Below are 21,243 nucleotides of genomic sequence, written 5' to 3'. Positions count from 1 at the left end.
TTAGGGGGGTGCTGTTTTGTTTTGGACTTTGCTGTTTCTGGATATAGGAGTTGTCCTAACAATTCACGAAGGGTCGCACCTCTTGCTTGGCAAGCAGAGAGTTCCAGGTTCGATCCCAGGCGTTCCCAAGTAGGGCTGTGAGAGACCCTTGCCTGAAATCCGAGAGAGTTATGCCGAGAATGTCGCAATACTGAGCTAGATGGACCAGTGTTCTGATTGATAAATGAAAGCCTCTTGTGTTCCTACTTAATTCAGCCCTTTATTTGGAGCCATGAGGGCTAGCATCTTACCACTGCTTTTAAGCAAAGGGCTGTAGCTCAGGGGTAGAGCGTCTGCTTTGCACACAGAAGGTTCCTGGTTCAATCCCCAAGGGCATCTCCAAGCAGGGCTGGATGAGACTCCTACCTGTAAACCTAGAGAGCTGCTGCCAACCAGTGCCGGCAATACTGAGCTATGTTTATTGACTGCGTTTATACCCCATATTTTTCTCTATGGAGCTCAAGGTGGCTTGCATTATTCCACCCCCTCCTTATTTTAATCCCCACAACAACCTCGTGAGCAGGTTAGGCTGAAAAGTGAGCGACTGGACCAAGCAGCTTTGTGGTAGAGTCGGGATTTGAACTCTAGTCTCCCAGGCCCTAATTCGACACTGTAACGACCAGTACAACCACATTGGCTCAGTTGCCTGACCCAGTAAAAGGCAGCTCCATGTGTCAGCAATGCACATTGTCCAGTCAACTTAAGACAGGGATCTGGGCATGTTCAAATCCGACTTTGTGACATGTGGCCGGCAGTACTGTAACCTTCGGCAGATGTGTGCACACACTGGTGTCTACCCTGGTCTTTTAGTAGCAATTAACCTTTCCTATAGGGTTTCTTTTGAAGCTAGCAATAAGGATTTTTTTTTAATGAAGGGAAATGTCTAAGCTTCCATGTTACCTAATCTATTCTGTTCCTCAACTCAGACATTGCAATTATATTACCCAATTCCTAACAGGGACAATTTTATGATCTTAAGGAGGTCTGCCTGGAAATCAAAACTGCAACAATTGTTTGTGTGTGTGTATTTGCTTCCCACTTTTAGGTTTTCTGGGGCTTGTTTCATGTGGAGATAAATTATGTTGGCTGAGGAAATTAAGGATGCTTTCCTCCCAACATCTGTTTTCATAAAGACTGAAAGATCAAGAAGCAAAATAGTTTTAGCACCCATGAGAACTGGCCCCATTTGTGAACGTTAACAGGATGGTTTCTGCGAACAAAGAAGGCCTCTCATTAACAGAAAGTGTGAAAGTACTATTTTCTCTGACCTGTGCAGCCTGGGTGACTTGGAACATCTTTAGAAATGCAGTTATAATCAAATTAAACATTATGAATTATAGGTTGAGAAACATTCTTGCAAGTATTTTGCCAAAAGTCACTAGCAACTTGACCATTGTATTGTTTTCATTAAAAAGGTTGCAGTGGTATAGACGTTCAGTTTGATAAGGGAGATGCTAATTATTTCTGTAAATGTGCTACTAAGGAATATTTGTGTTTTGACGGGAGATCTTTTGATCAGTTGCTGTTGTCTTTACTTGTAATATTCATATTTATGCCAGATGCAGAGATCCAACCAGAAAACCTCCATTAAAATAAATTGTAAGAGAAATGTGACATCTGATTACTAAGCCTCTTTGCTTGCCTAACTATGCTTTCCCCCATTCATGAAAATCAGGGGTGGCAGCATACAATCAAAGGGGTCGGTTTATTCTGGAGAATCTGGGCCAGGGACCAGGAATGGTTAACTTCATAATAAGTTGGCACCATGGTATTGCATTAATAAAGTGAAGAAAGTAGTTTTCCCCCCTAGATACTACTCTTTGTCCATTTAGCCCTGTATTGTCTATTCTGGCTGGTAATAGCTTTCCATTAGTTACCACCTGACCCTTTTAACTGAAAAAGCCAGAGTTTATAAACAAGAACCCTGCTGGATCAGGCATGGGAAGCCTGCAGCAGAAACTAAATGTTCTCCTCTCTTTTAAAATCTTTAAAACAAATGACTCCCTGCAAGTAGGAAATCAGTATCACCTAAAGTCTCCGTCTGAGCATTTCTGTTTGCAAGACATGGGGTATTTTTTTTGGGGGGGGGAGTATTTTGGTTGTGCTGGTTTCAACCTATGGGAATAGAGAGAGTTTACCGCCACAAGGTACTGAGATAATGTGTAAGCGTGATGCCAGCTCCCTAAAAAAAGGTAAACAACCCTGGGCAACCTTTCCAAAAAAAAAAAAAGGTCAACAGCTTTGGGGGCGCCGGACGGATCTTTGCACTCCGGCGCCTCATATGCTTAAGACGGCCCTGCTCACACAGTCACAACAGCAACCTGGTTGAGCGCTAGGAAAAGCAGCAGCCAAAGGGGAGTTCAAACCCCACCAAGCCTGGAGCGGGGAAGCGCCGCCGCCGCCGCTGCTCAACACCTGCAGGGAGTTTCGCAACGGGAACCAAAGGAAAAGCGACTGCTGGGACTCAAGCCACCACCTGGCTTGTCGTCGTTGCTTTACTTTCCGGGCGGAAAGACAGGAGGGCTGATCATTTTGCTGGAGTCTGGGCTGCTTAGCGTCGCCCCAGGAAAAGTTTGCTCGGGAGGAGGGGAGCCGCGCGGAATTCAAGCGCGCGCGTTTCCGTGCCTCGCGCAGCGCAACCTTGCGCGGAAAAGTCCCCAGAGAAACGAGTGAAAACACCACTGCCGGGCACTTCGAAGGCGTCTTTTCCACCCTCCCCGCCCCGTTTGCTGCTTCGTTTCCCCCCGGGGGTCGAGAGAGGGGCGCAACCACCCAGCAACTCTCTCCCCTCAGGCTCCACCTTCTCGGGAAAGGAGCAGCTGCCCCCTTTCCTTTCGCTCTTCCCTACACAAAACTTTGTCTCCCGGCAACTGCGCGGGCGGCGTCACTTCCTCTCCCTTGCAGGCCAGCCGGCGGTGGGCGAGAAAAGGACGAGGGCTCGCTCTTCTGTCTCTGCGGGGCAGCTGCTCCGTGCGGGGACCAGCCCGGCTCCCTCGCGGCCGGAGGAAGGGCAAGCCCGGGGGGAGGGCCACGTGGGGCCGCCGGAGGAGGGCGGACGGGGGGGGGATGCAGCATGGCCGCGGTGACGCTGCCCGAGTCGGTTTCCAGTAGCCATGGCGGCGGCGTGGGGAGCCTGGAAGGCGGTGCGGGCACCGGAGGCGCCAGCAGCAACAGCAGCCGGCATGAGAAGAGCCTGGGGCTGCTCACCACCAAGTTCGTGTCCCTCCTGCAGGAGGCCAAGGACGGCGTGCTCGACCTGAAAGCGGTGAGGGGGAGATGGGGGGCTTCGGTCCAGGCGCTGCGGGTGGGATCCGGGCGCTGAGGGAGGAGCGTGCATGTGCGTGTGTGTGTGTGTGTGTGGACACACACACACACACACACAAAACGTGGGGTGCGATGGTCCTTAATATTCTGAGGGATCCAGCGGGAGGATCTCTCTCTCTTTTTTTAAAATAATATTTATTAAAGTTTCAAAAAAGTTACAAAAATGTGAAAAAAGATAAAAAGAAAGGGAAAAAAAGAAGAAACAGAGAATACAAAATACAGAAAAATAAGAACAATTAAAAACATTTCCATCTTTGCATGTCTTGTCTTTCATTTCCTTATTTCCCTGACCTCCTCACACCTCCCTTTTTTGTATTCTAGTTCAATTAAATATTTCAGCAAATCCTTTCCAGCTTGGTTTTTATCCTAATAGTTTATCTTAATGTACTACAATTTTACATTCTCGTCTTTCAACAGTTAAAAAATCAATTTTTACCTAATCTTTTATATCATTTCTGCTAATACCACATTACTTCATTCCAGCATCCTTCTAACATTCCTGAATTTTACAATGTTTCTGTAGATAGACTTTAAATTTCCCCCAATCTTCTTCCACCAACTCTTCATCTTGGTCTCGGATTCTGCCAGTCATCTCCGCCAGTTCCATATAGTCCATCACTTTCATCTGCCATTCTTCCTGGGTGGGTATCTCTCGACTGGGATCTGGTGAGGGGGAAAGTTCCATGTTGGGAGTAGGCACCTTTTTAATAACTCATCCCTTTTCTGCAGGCTTTGGCGTATTTGGTTTTGCTTTTGCCCCCCTGCCCTGGGTGCGTTTAGCGGTTTAGGGCTCGGTTGCTTCAAATTGATGCTCTGTTTCCTCCTAGTTGCCAGCGCCTGAACACGCTTCTAGGTTGCCCCAACCTAGAATTATAAAGTTGGAAGAGACCACGAGGGTCCTCTAGTCCAACCCCCTGCAATTCAGGAACCTTTTTGCCAACGTGGGTCTCGATTCCACGACCCTCAGGTTAAGAGTCTACCTGACTTCTGTAAAGAAGCTGTGGGCAGTAGGAGTAGCCCCTGCTCTTTTCTCCCACCCCCTCTTACCTCCACAGACAAAGGTGCACAATAAGTTTTTTTTGTGGCTGAGTACGGATTTGAACTCTAGTCTAAGTCCAGTCCTGAAAACAGCTGCACTTGCTCATCCTACAGCTTGTCCCTTAAAAACTTGTATTTGCCCAATATGTGCTCTTTATCCCATTGTGCACAGAAGCCTGCTTATGTCGAGACAAGCTGGTGGAAATGTTGGGGAATTGACCCTTCCTGCGTTCTTGAAACATGTGGAGGGAAGGTTTTAATGTTTAATAGAATATTTTATTTTAATATTTTGTTGGAAGCCGCCCAGAGTGGCTGGGGAAACCCAGCCAGATGGGTGGGGTATAAATAATAAATTCTATTATTATTATTATTATTATTATTATTATTATTATTATTATTATCTCTGTATAGAGCACCCTCTTTATATATCCTAGGGAAGGTTTTAAGTAGAAGTAACTTCTGAACTTTTATAGCATATCTGGATTGGAGAGACGTATGGCTGGTGGGGCTTTTTAGGAGTTGGATTCATTGAGCTTGTTTTTTAGGGTGAGTAGGAGAAACGGAGGTGTAGCTCAGCAGTAGAGTTCATTGGTATTGCATACTGAGGAACAATCAAAACCAGAAGGGCTATAGAGTGAATCCCTTGGAGAAGTGTGGCTTGAATCCTGCTTTCTTCTATAATCTAAGTGGGGAACTTGCAGAATCTTATGTGAAGCAGGTAGTCCTAACTATGGGAAGCCACTGTAATTTACACTGGCTTGTTAGGCCAAAGGGACGCGGGTGGCGCTGTGGGTTAAACCACAGAGCCTAGGACTTGCCGATCAGAAGGTTGGCAGTTTGAATCCCCGCGACGGGGTGATCTCCCGTTGCTTGGTCCCTGCTCCTGCCAACCTTGCAGTTCGAAAGCACATCAAAGTGCAAGTAGATAAATAGGTACCGCTCTGGCGGGAAGGTAAACGGCGTTTCCGTGTGCTACTCTGGTTCGCCAGAAGCAGCTTAGTCATGCCGGCCACATGACCCGGAAGCTGTATGCCGGCTCCCTCAGCCAATAAAGCGAGATGAGCGCCGCAACCCCAGAGTCGGCCATGACTGGACCTAATGGTCAGGGGTCAACGTAAAGTTGTGCCAGATCCAACCCCTTTCGAGAGCACGACTACTGCCACCTGAGCTGGCCCCAGCCTGCCAGAGGACCAAACAAAATAGATTTTGACTCACACCACCCATTTTGCCAGTGTAAGTTCTGCCAGGTTGCCAAGTCACGTGACTGAGCTGAACAGAGTTAGGATCCAGTTTAAGTATCCTCTGGTCGATCCTACCACCAGGAAGCCAGTTCTGGGGGACTTGCATTGGCCAAGCCACATTGAGCAAGTTACCCCAGCATATCTTCTGCTGAGCCAGGATTGGGGATATACGCCATAGCCTGGCTGAGACCGAGATCTGCCACATCTTTTCTCTCTCATCCTGATGCGATGATTATGTATTTTGTGTTTTTATATCGTGATTTTATCCTGTCAACCGCCCTGAGACCTGCAGGTATAGGGCAGTGTACAAATTTAATCATTAATAATAACAATAATTGTGGCAAAAAATGAAGCGCTTTTTTTGAGAGAGATTTTGAGGGGTTTTAATTGAACCGCTAATAGGGGAATTGTGATCAACTGGCACCAGGCCTGGAATTGGACACGGGTTCAAATTCCTATTTAGTTCTCCATTCCATTGACGGCCCATGGCAAACTGCCACCTATTTCTGTGAGGATAACAATGATCTCTTTCCCAGAACCGTTGAGCAAATATACAAGGCAAAGATTGTAAAACATTTAAAACTGCTATTAAACTATTAGCAACCTCCGCCGAGGTGAGTTGCAATAAATTGTGTAGTTGCTCCAGAGTTCTGGTAAACTTGCTACTCCTTATTTTATTTGTCCCCTATAACAAAAGGTCTGTAATCCACTTAATTAAAAACAGATTCAGGTTCAACAATAACCCTATACACATACAGAAACAGCAATATGTAAACTTATGCAGGCTTGCCCAGAAATAAGCTCCAGCTAGTTCTTTTAAGCTTGTGTTCAAGTAAACTTGCCTGGGATCAACCTACCAGAATAATTTTGCTAGCGAAGTAGATTAGTTCTTTGCTCTTGCACTACATAATGAAGATTATTTTCAATAATTCAGCTGACATTTGTATTCAGCTGGGTAAAGTAAACGCAACTATAATTATACTCCAACAAAGGGCAGATTCATACACTTGCCCAAATAAAGTCCCTTTTTTCGTGACAGAATAGCATGCATGTTCACCTTCTTCCATCGATCACTCAGCATAAAGGGCATGTAACATGAGCGCTCCTTATATTTACCTAAAGGGATGGATCTAGTCTAAGTTAGATGTACTGAAGATTTCAGTGGGATTTAAATTTAGCTAACTTCATCGGAGCCAATGGAGTGTACATGCCTTCCCCTTTAAAAAGGGGGATAGGGGAAGGGATATCTTATGTAGGGGTTTACATGTGTGCAAGATGAGGGGGTCTTGTGCATCCACTCCACCTTGGGGAAATAAATGATCTTTGAGTGTACAAACTAGGTCTTAGGTGCACATTGCCACATTAAGATTCCATCTTCCCTCCAATTAAAGCAGGAATGAGGAATGTTTTTCAACCCAAGAGCTGAAGTTCCTTATGGGGAACATTGCAAAAAGGCTTGTATCAGAAGTGGATGGACCAGAGGCAAAAGTGGGAAGTGCAATAAATGTAACTCTTAGCTTTGTACAGTAGGTTTCATTCCAACTATGCAAAAGTCTGGTTTCTCTGCACACATCCCTCCAGCGGAGCTGGACTGATGGAAAGCGGAATGTTAATTTTGTGGTTAGGATTGTCTTTAGTGTTGAATGATCAAATATAAGCATGGATTTGGAGAGGAAGCCCTTAATTGGTGGTTAGGGGACGCAGGTAGCACTGTGGTCTAAACCACTGAGCCTCTTGGGCTTGCCGATCAGAAGGTCGGCAGTTTGAATCCATGCGACAGTGCTGAGCTCCCATTGCTCTGTCCCAGCTTCTGCCAACCTAGCAGTTCGAAAGCACACCAGTGCAAGTCGATAAATAGGTGCCGCTGCAGCGGGAAGGTAAACGGCGTTTCTGTGCGCTCTGGTACTCAGCACAATGTCCCGTTGCGCCAGAAGCAGTTTAGTCATACTGGCCACATGACCCGAAAAGCTGTCTGTGGACAAACGCTGGCTCCCTCGGCCTGAAAAGCGAGATGAGTGCCGCACCCCATAGTCGCCTTTGACTGGATTTAACTGTCCAGGAGTCCTTTACCTTCACCTTAATTGATGGTTATAGGTTGGATCAAAGTAACAGCTTCTTTGCTGGTAGATGTGGATGAAAAAGCTACAGTTGAAAAATGTGTTTTTCATTGCTGCCAAAAAGTGTGTATGTATATATGTGGGTTAATGAACAACTGGATTAGGGGGTGAAGCAAAATAGGGGTCTTTCACAAAAAAAATATTAAAGTGAAATTTGTCTCTGGTGGAATATGAGCAGGGGGTGGAAGTTTCAGGCAGCTTGATCCTTAAAGAATTTACATTGGTAAGAGTCTTGGACCCATGCCAATGCAAAAATTTGAGGCTCAGAGCTTAGGCTGCTAATCACGTTGGCTGTTACTTGCAGGTTAAATTTTATTCTTTATGCTATTGCTTTCAGCAACAGTTCAACAACATAAAGTGTTCTAGAGCATACCTCTTGAGCATCCCAGATTTTCCCCCTTTTTACCTCATTACTTCTTTTACTCAAAAGGTCCATGATTTCATTTGTTTGGTGGTGTTCGTTACTGAGGTTCAATCTTAACCATTGCCATTATATTTTGGAATGATAGCAAAGCCCATAATAACACTGCTCTTCCATAAGTGACATTAAGAAGTTTATCTTCCTTTGATACAATGCATTGTCATCCTACTCCCTTCCACAAATCTTGTTCCCATATTTAGAAATGAAATGGCAGATTATTCCTTTACATCCTGCTCAAGGAAAGCATGTTGTCTTTTCAGCCCCACTTTGCATTTCCCTTGTTCTCATGCATGGCTAATTCTGAAAGAACTCATTCCCATGTGTGGAATTCTGTGGACATGTTTTAAGGAGGTCATCCTTTTAGGCATTTTGTTTGAAGGTTACTGTCCCTGTCCAAGAGTCAGAGAGGGTGGTCTAACGCATCTAACTGCGCATCTGTGACTGTGGCAGGTTGAAGATTTACCCTTTTAGGCTTGTGATTAATATTCTCTAGGAGGCTTGTACAGCTTCACTGAAGCTGTCTAATGAGCCTCCCCTTTTGCCCTTCATCCGCATAAATTATTCTTTATCTTACCAGGCTGCCGACACACTTGCTGTAAGACAAAAAAGGCGGATCTACGACATCACCAATGTTTTGGAAGGGATAGATCTCATAGAAAAAAAGTCAAAAAACAGCATCCAGTGGAAGTAAGATAACTGATTTTTAATTTTCTTACATAGAAATACAGAATGCCGTTTTCCTTCACAGATGAATGTTATCATTGTTAGGTATTTATGTAACGAAAACAAGGTATATATCTAATGAAAACGACGTATGTCAGCAATACCAGCTTTCGTATTCTCTGCAGACACTAGTCTCCAGGCAGTTGTTTGTCAGGACCTGGAAGTATATTTTGCCACAAATGCAAACCCTTTCGTCAGGCAACAGAGGCTCCACAGTTCAGCAGAAAATTACACATGAAAACCCCAAGAAAGAGATGGATTGTCTCTCTTGTGCGCAACCTTTGAAAGTCTCCCTACTCATATCATACAGAATCAAAATGCAATTGAAACTTAATTGTTATTTCACTATTTATAGAATTAAAATTTCAGCTGCTATGATATCTTTTCTACTTTTGCCTTTTTGTTACTCATTTACAGTAGCATTGAATTTTTTTGCTCTCTCTTAAGAGGTGTAGGTGCTGGTTGCAATACGAAGGAAGTCGTAGATAGACTGAGGTACCTTGAAGCAGAAATTGAAGAATTGGAGCTAAAAGAAAAGGAGCTGGATCAGCAGAAACTGTGGTTACAGCAAAGCATAAAAAATGTCAAGGAAGATTCCACAAATAAATGATATCCTTTGAAACATGCTGTGTAATTCTTGCAGATGGAATTATTGCTGCTATGCCTCGGTGAAACACAGAAAATGGAGATGGAATAAGTGATGGGCATTTTCTCAAATGGGAGTTTTGAGGGGTTTGACAACAGTTGATACTAATTTTCTGTCTGGCTATTCAAAATGAGTTGTGGGAACATAGACCCTTAGTGGATTAATAAGGGAAGTGCCATCAGGAGGCAAAATGGCATACATGGCCAACTAAGGACAAAATTATGTTGGTAGCTTAGCATTAGCTACCAATTTGATCCTATTCAATGTTTACACAGAAGTCTCGTGTTCACAAGTGCTGTTTCAAGAATGGAAAGCATTCTCATACAAGGCAGTGCTTCCTTTTTCATTTACTCCCCCATTGCTGCAGCCCTCTGTACCATATTGCATCTTGGTCCAGATCCTCCCTCATCCTCAGAGTCCTTTTTTGGGCAGCAGTGAATTGGGTGACTTGTCTGAACAGAATTTTTTTCCATTCATGCAACAGCACCTTTGGATTCAGGCTAATGGGACTTTTTAATACCCGAGATATAAAATGGGCAGAGGCTGTTTTTTGCTAAACAGCTTTCTTACAATCAAATGGTATATAAATTTTGTTTAATAATTAAAATGAATGTGTTTTTAGCTCTGCAATTTCAGTCATTAGTCCAGGGTATGACAGGCAAAATATTGAAACAGAACTACCTAACTAGCCTGGTAAATTTCCTAAAACGTACTTGAAAAAGGTCAGCAGTATCATGTTAAACTTTCCTTGACACAGACCACTTTTTCATACATCACTCATGAAGACATTTGTGACTGCTTCAACGGTAAGTTGCTGAGAAGTTTGACATGTTTGTTAAATGGTGCCAGGAGAAAACCCAGTTGTGTTCACTATATGGTCCCCTTATCAGTTAGTGCTAAAGTTCATCACATAGCATTCGTTTAAAATAGTGTTTGAGTTAGCTTTCTGTTTTTCAGAACTGATTTTCAGAGACAGGATATACCTTTATTCCAAAAGAAATCCTCCAAACTCCTTAGCAGAAGGCCAGTTCTTTCACTTTCTGCTAGGGGTGAGGAACTTGTGGCTCTCCAGATGTGAGTTTATAAGGCAGTAGCATCATCCCTAATTATTAGCCATGCTGGCTGTGGTTTATGAGAGTTGCAGCTTCACAACACCTGGAGAGCTGCATATTCTCTGCCCCTGCTTTATGTAGACCTGGACTTCAGCTACAATCCTAAAACACGAGAAAGTAAGCCCTATGTGAATACAGTGGCCCTTAATTTCAGAGTAAATGTGCTAAAGCAAAGACAGCACCAGATTTTTGCGTGCGAAAGGAGTGGGAAAATAAAGCTGGTAGAATATGGGGAAGTGAAATGGCAGTTTAGGATCACTTAAGACTTTCTTCCATTAAAAACATGATTTCTCTTTATACAGTGTAGCCCTCCTGTATTGCTTTTTTCACACTGAAATATAGCATATCTTATTTGATCATATAAACCTCTGCAAGTATGCTGAATTCTATTTTGTATATTTATTCTGACATGTTTTCATGACCCATTGGCCATGTCCTTCAGGCAGTTCAAAACAAAACAAAACCGCCCTGTATACTATCCAGGAATGTGTGTGCATGCATTCAGCTAACATGTGACAATTACTCCACAATCAGGGGATACACTACTAGCAATTCAGGCTCCTTCTGGCACACAGTTAGAAGTTCCTGTACCTCATGTGGTATGTATAAACAGCTCTTTTAATCTGTGTGGTTAGCAAATGTTAATAATATTTTTTTTTAAAAAAAGGTTTTGGACCCAAGTAGTGTATATGTTCTAACTGGGGCTTGTGCTTACATAATAAATTTGCTAAATTAATAACATAGAATACTATACCTAGTTTGTGTTCTGTTAATTTTTTATGTTTCTTTGAAACATGCAGCATTCATCACTTCAACTATTAAATTACTGATAGTTATTTATGATGAGCCTGAGTGAAACATACTTATATAATAGAGGTTTGGGTTTTTTTTAGAATTTCCAGGAGGAAATACTTGCTCCACATTTTCAGTTTCAAGTTTCCTTTGCTGCTAGCAAAAGTCATACAAATAGCTTTTTGTCACAGTTGGAAGGAGGAAATTGACCGCTATTCCAAATGATGGTTCACATCCTGATCCATGAGAGAATTAGTGAGTGGTACCATCTAAATTTCCAATGAACCCAGAACATTACCTTCTGAATGGTTTGAATTTGGCACTATTTGAAGCCATGACTTTGCCTGTCCCTCACCTAATGTCATATGACACCAGGAGAAGGATAGGTGGTTGCAGCTTGGCTCAAATGACTTCATGCACCAAATGGGAAGCTCTGGCAGGCCTGGTTAGGCTCGGGGGCCAGAGGTTTCGCATCACTAGTATAAAGCAAAAGTATTATCACTACAGGCAGCAGCAACATTCACTGAAATTTTGATGCAGTTCTGAGACAGGATGCGCGTTCAGTGTGCAAAATTAGCTTCCAAACAGCTTGACCATGTGAAGATATGTTGGGTTATGATGTAGATTAGAGGTGAGGAGTTATACTTGTGTACTTGTATCGTCGTTCTTTATGATTTCAACTTCTCAACTAGCACATTCTCACCTGTTCAGTACACAGCTTTCACCTGTTTTTTTCCCCTTTTTTTTACTTCAGTCCAGTTTGGCTTAATTGCTAAGCCTACTGCGATAAAGGATGGTGACTTTACCTTTTAACTTTGCTTCCTTTCTAAAGAGACAAAACAAATACCAGATCAATCTGAAGAGTCATTCGGGGCCCATCCATGTGTTGCTTATAAACAAAGAGTCCAGTTCCTCAAAGCCAGTGGTTTTTCCGGTACCTCCTCCAGATGACCTCATGCAACCTCCATCTCAGTTGCCAGCTCCATTGATTTCTCCTAAAGTGAATGTAGATCCTCAAAAGTTGGAGTCTAGAGATCCTCCTCATCAGGGTCAATCCCTTCCACGGATACCACCAGTCACAGATATATCAGCAGGTAGTGATTTCCCCTTTTCTCAATTAGCAGCAAATTAAAAATATAAAGGGAGGGCAGGTTGAGCTAAGGATTTGTGGGTGGAAGACAATGCTTACATGTGAGTGTTCTAAAATCTAGCAGCAAAACCCATGTATTAAGAATTAGTTAGACATATTTTTGCTATTCCCATTAGCATCACTAAAAGCAAGTGCATGCCAATATTAAAATGTGAGCTTGTTTGTGCCTGTATCAGAAATGTTGTGTTCCAGAAATTTGCGTTGCACTAATACTGTTGATTTCTAATGTGAACTTTCCCACCCTGTAGACATCAGTTTACAGGAGAGCCAGACTCCTGAAACTCTGTATGCTGGCATTCCAGATTCGGAGCTGTATAACAGCCTTATAGCAGAAACTACACCTAGCTCAAATACCTGCCAGTCCTTCCTTCCGCTGGACGTAAACAGTATTCTGAAGCCAAATGCGTTTGACATCGCAAAGATGGATGAGCCTGGAGGTAAATTACATACTTCGTTTGATTATAACTTTGAAGGGGGGGAGGACAGTTGCTGGTGTCCTGAAGCGTAAAACAGGAAAAGAAAGCAGCCCAGTGCTATTTGGTGACAATGTTGAGCTGTGGGATTTTTATTTTTTTACTGTCTTAACATGGGCTGTATTTCGAGGAGAGTATCTTTGCTTTTGTAGTTGTTTTGTGAGGTGCTGAAGCAGATGTTCAAAAGGTTTTGGTGGAAATGGTATGGGATGATAAGAGTTGTAATCCAGAGTATATGGAGGGCACCAGTTTGGGGAAGGCTGGCTGTACATAAAAACTAAGCATGTTTTATTATGAAAATACTATAAAGGAGTACTTGATTGTCTCCTAGCTACCCCTCCAGGGTAGGCTAAACAGGAGGTGTGCATGGTAGTTTACAAAATACTCTTCATAACTGATATGGCATTTTGTTTTGTAATTTTCTGAATCCTGTAACTTGAGAATCATGCTGGGTGTTAAGCCAATCTGTATTTCCATTTCACTAGAGATACCAAAGAGTAGACTATAGTGGGAGCTCTACTTATGTTCACCTTCGGTTACGGATCCTTCGGGATACGTACGCAGCAAACCCGGAAGTATTTTTCCGGGTTTCGCCGTGCACGCATGCGCAGAAGTGGCACTTCCAGTTGTGAATTCCTTGGGATCCAAATAGAGCTCCAGAACGGATCCTGTTCGCAACCGGAGGTACCACTGTACATGAAATATTAAAAGACCATGGAAAATTTCAGGAGCCTTAAATACCTGTAGCTAGCTAACTCGTTTAATTGACTAACCGCACATGCCAACTGGAAATATAAAAGCCTCATAACGTTTTTTAGCCAATTTGATCTTATTGTCTATGTGGATAGCCACGAATTTGCTTTTTGTGTTCGTAGGAATAATTAACAGCGATATCATTGATGAATTGATGTCCTCTGATGGTAAGTTTATGTTCTCATTGTCTCATCCTTCTTTACAAAGTGTGATGTCTCTGCTTCACTAGTTAACAGTTCCCTGCAAATGCCAGCTTAGCATCCCTTTGCTAGAGTTTTAGGTGGACATATACTTGAAGCAGTTAGATTTCATGATTCTTTTACCCTGTTCGAGTTTAGAGCATGTGGGCATTCTGCTGCCTGCAGTTAACAAAGCAGTGAGTTTCCCTAAATTTAGTACGTATGCCCTCCTCCAATCTTTCATTATAAACAATGCTGGGGTGACACTACTGGGACACTCCTTAGGAATGCAAGAAATATGTGAACAAAGTCAAACAAATTATCATTTTTATTTCCATTTGCCTGTGCAAAACTCCTAACAAAATAAGGAAAGGGTGGAAGACTGCAGTTTGCTTTTAAAATGATTTCTGCCCACAATTTTAACCACAGCCCTCTCTAGGGTCCAAAGTATATTTTATACTGTAGTTCCCACTTTCTTAAATATGTAGCATCATCAACACAATCCTCTGTGTGTTTACTCAGAAGTAAGTCCTGCTGATTTCAATGGGGTTTACTGTCTGAAAAGTTTGCATAAGAGTGTAGCTTTAGATTGTGTTGTTCATATGACACATTCTAGAATAATTTGTTGGATGAGTAATATAGCAAGTTGAATGGCACTACTCAGAAGCACTAAGATTTACATTGAGTAAATCAGACCAGCAAACAGCTGGGAGATTAGCTCACTGAAAACACCAGGCAACCACCCATAGCCTCCAGATTTTAATATCAATTCCAGACTCCCAGGATTCATCAGGGTTAATTGAAACAGCATCCTTTTATTGCAGACTCTGAATGAGCAGATCACCCATTGTACTAATCTAATTGAGTGTGTTTTCATAATAATGGCAGGGGAACCTATAGCTGACAGCCTTTCCCACTTGCAAATTGTTACCTGTGAATTATTGCAACATGCTGTTTGCAGAATTATTCAGCAGCTTACCCACCAGCCTTCAAAGGTCAGGATGGTATGCTTGAGTTTCTCACTTTAGCCTGAGATAAATTATGACTTTCTCACAATCACCCAATAAATCTGGTTTCCTACACTCTAAGAGTGTCATCTGTTCTGCAAGGATGAAGTTGGATCATCATAAATTGTTGCATGAGCAGTCTACAAACATGTACATTTGAAACAGACTTTTACCCCTCCAGTTTTACTCCTCCTCTTGCTAGTAGTTTCCCCCTGTCCAAAGCTTCATTTTGTTTTACACTTCACACATGGGATTGAATCCTGACTAGCACACTGGTTGAACTTGAGGCCTATTGGAATTAGTGAGGCTAAAATTTAACAATTTTAGTCAAGATTCGACCCATGATGCCCCTGTGCCAATACAGGAAGATTGTTGAACATGAATCTCAAACTAAACTCACCAGGAGAATGTCCCTTATGAAATGCTTCAGCAGACTCTGCCCGAGTTTTCTTTTTGCACAATCCAAAAAGTGTCATGTTCCAACACTAATAATTGCCAGTGGTGCATGAACTGCATTGCAAAATAAATCTTTGCTCTGCCAAATTGTGTACAAGGAGTCTGTACCAGCAGCATGCCTGGTCCAAGCTTTCCCCACAAATTTCTCAAATGCCATATATAGTGTTTTTCCCTTTTGAATTTGCCCATGAATTAGGAGGATGTGGGGGCTTTCCACCACTAAATCAGCTTTAGGTTGTCCCACTATCCCCTATAATAATTAAGCTTCCTTTTGGATTAAGTTTTCTCTCAAACAAAGATGTTTCTGATCTTTAGCATCTTGGTGAAATGGTTTTGCACTTCAGCTGTAAATAAAAAATAAATGTTCTCAGTCATAACTTTTTTCCGAATGAAGCAAGCAAATTCAACAACCGCTTTCTTTGTAACCTTGTTGCGTAACATTAACAAGCCAACAAAGAAATTTTAATTTTATAATTGTGGTTGATAGGCTTTTTAAAAAATGGTTGCTTCACTTCAGTGCACTTGCTGTTTCAGAGGCCCACAATTTTAGCCCACCTGTTCAGAAAAATGACTTAGCCCCCTTCTATATGTGCACCATATGGATGGGAGTCTTCATCTTAAATAACTCGTGCAACGTCTCTGCTGTTGCCTGAAGACCATTGCATCTCATGTCTTTTTTTATTCCATCAGAGGCGTTCCAGTTGCTTTTTCCAAATTGTATAAGCTGGTTGTGAGCTGTCCCTTCCGCTTCATACCTGAGGGGGTGGGGAAAATACAATTTAACACTTCTACATTTTCAGTACAGTAAATGTAGTGCGCCTTAACAGCCTTCCGGGATGTTGGGTGAATGTGGCAGCAATGATAATGGTTTTGGAGGCCGGGAGAATAATAATGCCAATTCAGAACTAGGCATCAGGATAGTTATGTGTTCATTTGCAATGGACTGGTACTGTAGCTGTGTGACACAAACTGTGCTTAAATTGATATTTCTTTTCCCCTATGCAGTCTTCCCCCTCTTACGGCTCTCTCCTACTCCTGGAGATGACTACAACTTCAACCTGGATGATAACGAAGGAGTCTGTGACCTCTTTGATGTGCAGATACTGAACTACTAGATTTGATGCAGCCAGATTGCCTCATCTACCTCTAACGATATAATATTGTAGACTTAATTTCATAACACAAGTATTTAAAATAATGAATGTAAAACTTCTGTAGTTCACCAACGCTGGGTGTACATTCTTCCTTGTACTTCATTATTTTGATCAACTTATAAACTCAGTAAAACAGAAGCTTCCTTTTACTGCAGTGCAGGGAATGGTGTTCCTAGAGATGTTACAGTAGCTTAATACAGTTACTTGAAAGCCCCAGTTCTTTTTAATTTGTTCTTTAGGAACCAAAGTTTCATAAGCCCAACTCTGCTTCCTGTACAACTCCAGACTGCTGTGTTTTATACACCTGGAAATCCTCTACAATCATTCCAAAATTCTGACCTTTTATGTCTTAAAACTTCCACTGCCAATTGTAGAATGAAGGGCATTAACTAGTTTATGCTACATTGTTTCAGTGAACACTTTTGTGGAGTGCCTTTTTAATTAGCACTTTATTTTGTTCTCTGTTTTTTACTTCTGACATTCCACATTCCTAGATTTAGGAAAGCACTATTTGTAGTTTGTATTAAAAGAGTGCCAATGCTTGTACATTAACAAGATTTTAAAAATAAAACTATACAAAGAGTTGCTTTTTGCCGATTTATCAGGGGGTGCAAATATTGATGTAATACGTACTATTTGGTGCTACAATTGGGACAGCAAGTCAGTAGCAGTATCCACATTGGCTGGTTCACCTTCCATAGCTTTTGGAATCTGATCAGGGAAACACACATGCTCAGCGATTTGGGTCCAGTGTCCATGTATAATTTAAGAAAACGCTTATAACCACGAACTTATTGAAAACTGAAGCCTAAATGCAGCATAGTAACACAACAAAATATAATATAATAACAGATGCCAAATGAAAGAGTAAAAGGGGATATTTGGAACCAAACATATAGGAACAGATTTCCATGCCAAAATCAAATGCAATAAATTAATATCACAAAGTTCCAAGTAACACAATGGGTTTACATTCCCCTTATAGCTCTAGTACACTGTGAAAAGAGGCTTTACTTTATTTTTGTATAATGCAAAAGAATTACCTGAAAGCTCTTTGGAGAGTCTGATGAAATGGCTTTGGACAATTGCTTAACTTCTTTCTGTACTTCTGTAAATACCTTATTCACCATGTTAACCTTTTCATCGTTCACAATATTAATCTTTGGGGGGAAAGATAACAAATTTTATGCTTTTGTATTTCAAGATCAACCTAAAAGCATTTTCTGTGCAGTAAGCTATAGAAACTCAATGTGTTGTGTTTTAAAATAACTTTGGAGGGTATACATGACACTAAACTACACTAAGATTTCAAAAGTTCACCAAGGGAACCATTCTTACATTATGGCTCAGCTTGTTCATTAGGCTGAGGCAGGGTGAAGTCTTTCAAAAATATGCAAAAATAGATTTGCATCACTCACTTCCAAGAATCAGGCTTATAGATTTTAAACATGAGAAAATTACTACAGGCATTTCCAGACTGTTGCTGTTCTTGGGGCAATTCAATCCCATTCCAGCAGATTCAGGCTGTACAATTAAAGCTGATTTGGAGCTCTGGTTAAAACAAACCCATGTTCCCAAAAGATCAGACTCTCAAGTGATGAGGAGTGACTGGAAAATGGGGGATTACATTGCATCAAAGCGTTAGCTAATCTCTCCACAAACAAATCATTAAACAGCCAGTGTCATCTAATCTCTCAGCAAATAAATCAGGATGAATGCTCATTAAACGGGTAATCTAGAAGTGACCTGTGTCTTTATTCAGCCAAGAGAAAGTCATAGTCGTACAGCATGAGATTCTTAATCTCAGGGTTGTGGGTTTGAGCCCCATGTTGGGTAAAAGATTCCTGTATTGCAGGGGGCTGGACAAGACTGCCCTTCCAGCACTACAATTCTGTGAGTATTGTTGTTGCCTTTACATGCATATGGAGGGAGAGCTGGGTCATATTTTCTGGCCTCACTAACCTCAGTTGAAGTTATGGAGATGTTGGGTCAGCAAACACAATCCCATTCCCACCGCCCCTAATTCACCTTGGATTTGAAGTCAAGAATGGGGCTAGTAGACTGTCCTGTACCTTCCATCACTCAGCAATTGCATATGCCATCCTTTCTCAACTTTGGGTCTCCAGGTGTTGTTGGACTACAACTCCCATCATCCCTGGTGAGAAGGGGATGATGGGAGTCGTAGTTCAACACCTGAGGGCCCACGGTTGAGAAAGAATGGCATATGGCACTAGAGTTGTTTCCGTTTCTCATGCACACCACAGGTTGTTAAGATGTTACTAATGAAGAATCTAAAACAATAGCAAAAAGGAATCTTCTAAAACTAACCTTTTTTAGATTTGTTGTCACTGGCTTTGCTTTCCTTTTAACCTTTGCAATTTTCTTGTTGGCCACATGGAATACATTCATCGGCTTCTGACTTTTTCCCTTGTTCTTGCCCATTGCCTAAAATATTGTTTTCAAGAGTTTAAATAATGTGTTTTGGCTGCTGTAGTAAGCAATAATACTTAAAAGCTCATTGAATCTTTCATGCAAATAAGGCTGCAGTTTTACACACTAATGTGGGAAGAAGTCCCATTAAAGCAACTGAGACTTGTATAAAATGAAGCTATAAACCAAGATTCCTGGCTATTCAAGTGCTATGACACATAATAGCCACAATTCAACCCAGAATTCAAGTGCACACTTAAGTCAAGTGTATTAAGATTGTAAGCAACAAGTTTAAAGGGCCAGCAGGGTGCAACCAGTAATCTGAATCAGTCAGTACAGCTTCATAGCAGAGCAACAGACCACCTCTCCCCATATGAACCAACTCAGATCTTGCGAACATGATCCGAACTGTAGCCTAACAACATCTGGAGAACCAGGGTCGCACCCATCCCTTCTATAAAGGAGCACTAGAAGAAAAAATGAGTTATATCCTCTCCAGAACTGTGTGCCCTTTCCCACGCACAGCCATAAAATGTCCAGTTGCACTGGCAGTCCTCTAGCACAGCCGTTTCCAGCACTGAGGCCCCAATCTACAATTCCCATCAGCCCCAGCCAGCATGCCCAATGGTCAAAGATCTTGGGAATAGTAGTCCAACATCTGAGAAACTACAACACATCAAGGGAAGTAGGGCTGCATACGGGAGAAGAAGAAAATCTCCCCAATAAGAGTTCTCGGCTGGTTGGAGCTGTAAACAGGAGCACTCCTCTTAGGCCCTGAGGATACACTGCAACATTACATTGACAAGGAGAGTCTGATGGGTCGGGCCAAAGGCCCATCCAGTCCAGCAGACTGTTATCCCAGAGTCCGCGCAGATGTCCTCAGGAAAACCTCAAGCAGGACCAGTGCCAGCTTTACGTATAAACTAAACAAGCTATTGGTTAGGGGGCCCCTCTCTTACGCCCACCCCCAAAAATTCACTATTAATATACTTCCTCTTAATTGTATTTCAGTTCAATAATTACTTTGATAACATACATATTCTGTTGTGTGCAAATGACTTTAGATACCTATTAGGTGGTCCATAAATTACCACATAGCATATATTCAACGCCAAAAACAGCGACAATTTGTTGTTGACAAAGGACAGCTGGACATATAAAGGGTTAGTAAAGGTAAAGGGACCCCTGACCATTAGGTCCAGTCATGGCCGACTCTGGGGTTGCGGCGCTCATCTCGCTTTACTGGCCGAGGGAGCCGGCGTACAGCTTCCGGGTCATGTGGCCAGGATGACTAAGCTGCTTCTGGGGAGCCAGAGCAGCACACGGAAACACCATTTACCTTCCTGCCGGAGCGGTACCTATTTATCTACTTGCACTTTGAGGTGCTTTCGAACTGCTAGGTTGGCAGGAGCAGGGACCGAGAAGCGGGAGGTCACCCCGTCGCAGGGATTCGAACCGCCGACCTTCTGATCGGCAAGCCCTAGGCTCTGTGGTTTAACCCTCAGCGCCACATCAAACCTAAATCCGGTCCTGAGCAGGACACGGTGAGCGCAAGAGCCCCTCTGCCCTCCTCCGGTTCCCAGCCATTGGCATGTAGGCGCATTGCTGCTTCCGTCCTTGAAGAGAGAGCACAGCCATCGGGGGTAAAGAGCCATTAACAGCGTCGCCCTCCACAAATTTGCCCAACAAAACCTGGTGGCCATCACTGCCTCCTGCGGGGGGCAAAGTTCCGCAGTTGCACTCTGCGCCGCTTATATACCTCGCTTACACGAGGGTAAAACGCGGGCACACCCTTAAGTCCGAGCCCACGCTTCCCCCCCCCACCCCGCTCTTCCCACGGCTTTACCTTCTTTGCACGCACAGCCAACGCCTTACAAACTCGTCCGGCTTCCAGCCTCTTCCCTTGCCTACTGCACCACGTGCGGCGCCGGCGCCTAACGTCATCCGAAAGCGACAGGGAGTTCCCCAGCTATATGGCCGGGTCGGAAGCTGCGTGTCTGCTGAGAGCTCCCCTGGGTGGCGGAATCTTTGCCTGTGCCCGCCTGGAGGAAAGTTGCAGGGTTGTGTGTGTGTGCTGCGGTGTGATTAGATCTTAGCCACTAACTTCTGTTTCTACCTGATTTTATATTACATATGCACACAGTCAGCCTTCCCTGCCCGTTCAGCATATTCAGTCTTCATTGGGTTG

General features: G+C 42.9%; 2 protein-coding genes across 4 annotated transcripts in view; one reads left to right on the top strand and one right to left on the bottom strand.

Moving 5' to 3' along the window:
• The window catches only part of RBIS (ribosomal biogenesis factor), a 158,831-nt gene extending 137,803 nt beyond the window's left edge, over nucleotides 1–21,028 (bottom strand). The window contains exons 1-5 of one of the 3 annotated variants that reach the window (XR_008331430.1): nucleotides 20,902–21,028; nucleotides 18,954–19,070; nucleotides 17,669–17,785; nucleotides 17,259–17,336; nucleotides 16,176–16,226 (exon numbers count right to left, since the gene is read on the bottom strand). Coding sequence is in view for 2 of the 3 variants with exons in the window: in XM_053395755.1 (XP_053251730.1) it covers nucleotides 17,268–17,336; nucleotides 17,669–17,785; nucleotides 18,954–19,067 (300 nt within the window). In the remaining variant the exon portion in view is untranslated. Of the gene's footprint in view, nucleotides 1–15,927; nucleotides 16,227–17,258; nucleotides 17,337–17,668; nucleotides 17,786–18,953; nucleotides 19,071–20,901 lie in introns of those variants that run through there. The other 2 variants (XM_053395754.1, XM_053395755.1) reach the window with 2 other exon arrangements.
• Nucleotides 2,763–17,210, top strand: E2F5 (E2F transcription factor 5). The gene is made up of 9 exons (XM_053395745.1): nucleotides 2,763–3,304; nucleotides 8,758–8,867; nucleotides 9,351–9,512; nucleotides 10,312–10,355; nucleotides 11,196–11,260; nucleotides 12,286–12,547; nucleotides 12,852–13,040; nucleotides 13,952–13,996; nucleotides 16,477–17,210. The coding sequence occupies exons 1-9, from the start codon at nucleotides 3,113–3,115 to the stop codon at nucleotides 16,584–16,586; spliced, it is 1,179 nt and encodes a 392-aa protein (XP_053251720.1). The 5' UTR covers nucleotides 2,763–3,112; the 3' UTR covers nucleotides 16,587–17,210.
• Nucleotides 21,029–21,243: the final 215 nt, after the last annotated feature.

This window comes from Podarcis raffonei, chromosome 7, assembly GCF_027172205.1.
Source record: "Podarcis raffonei isolate rPodRaf1 chromosome 7, rPodRaf1.pri, whole genome shotgun sequence".
NCBI lineage: Eukaryota > Metazoa > Chordata > Lepidosauria > Squamata > Lacertidae > Podarcis > Podarcis raffonei.
The sequence above is the reverse complement of the archived record's forward strand: the minus strand, read 5'-3'. Positions and strand labels throughout refer to the sequence as shown.

Coding starts and splice junctions, on each gene's coding strand:
- E2F5 (XM_053395745.1), top strand. CDS start 3,113: ATGGCCGCGGTGACGCTGCCCGAGTCGGTTTCCAGTAGCCATGGCGGC. Junction 9,513..10,311: donor GAAGATTCCACAAATAAATG/ATATCCTTTGAA, acceptor GACACAGACCAC/TTTTTCATACATCACTCATG. Junction 13,041..13,951: donor AAAGATGGATGAGCCTGGAG/GTAAATTACATA, acceptor TTGTGTTCGTAG/GAATAATTAACAGCGATATC.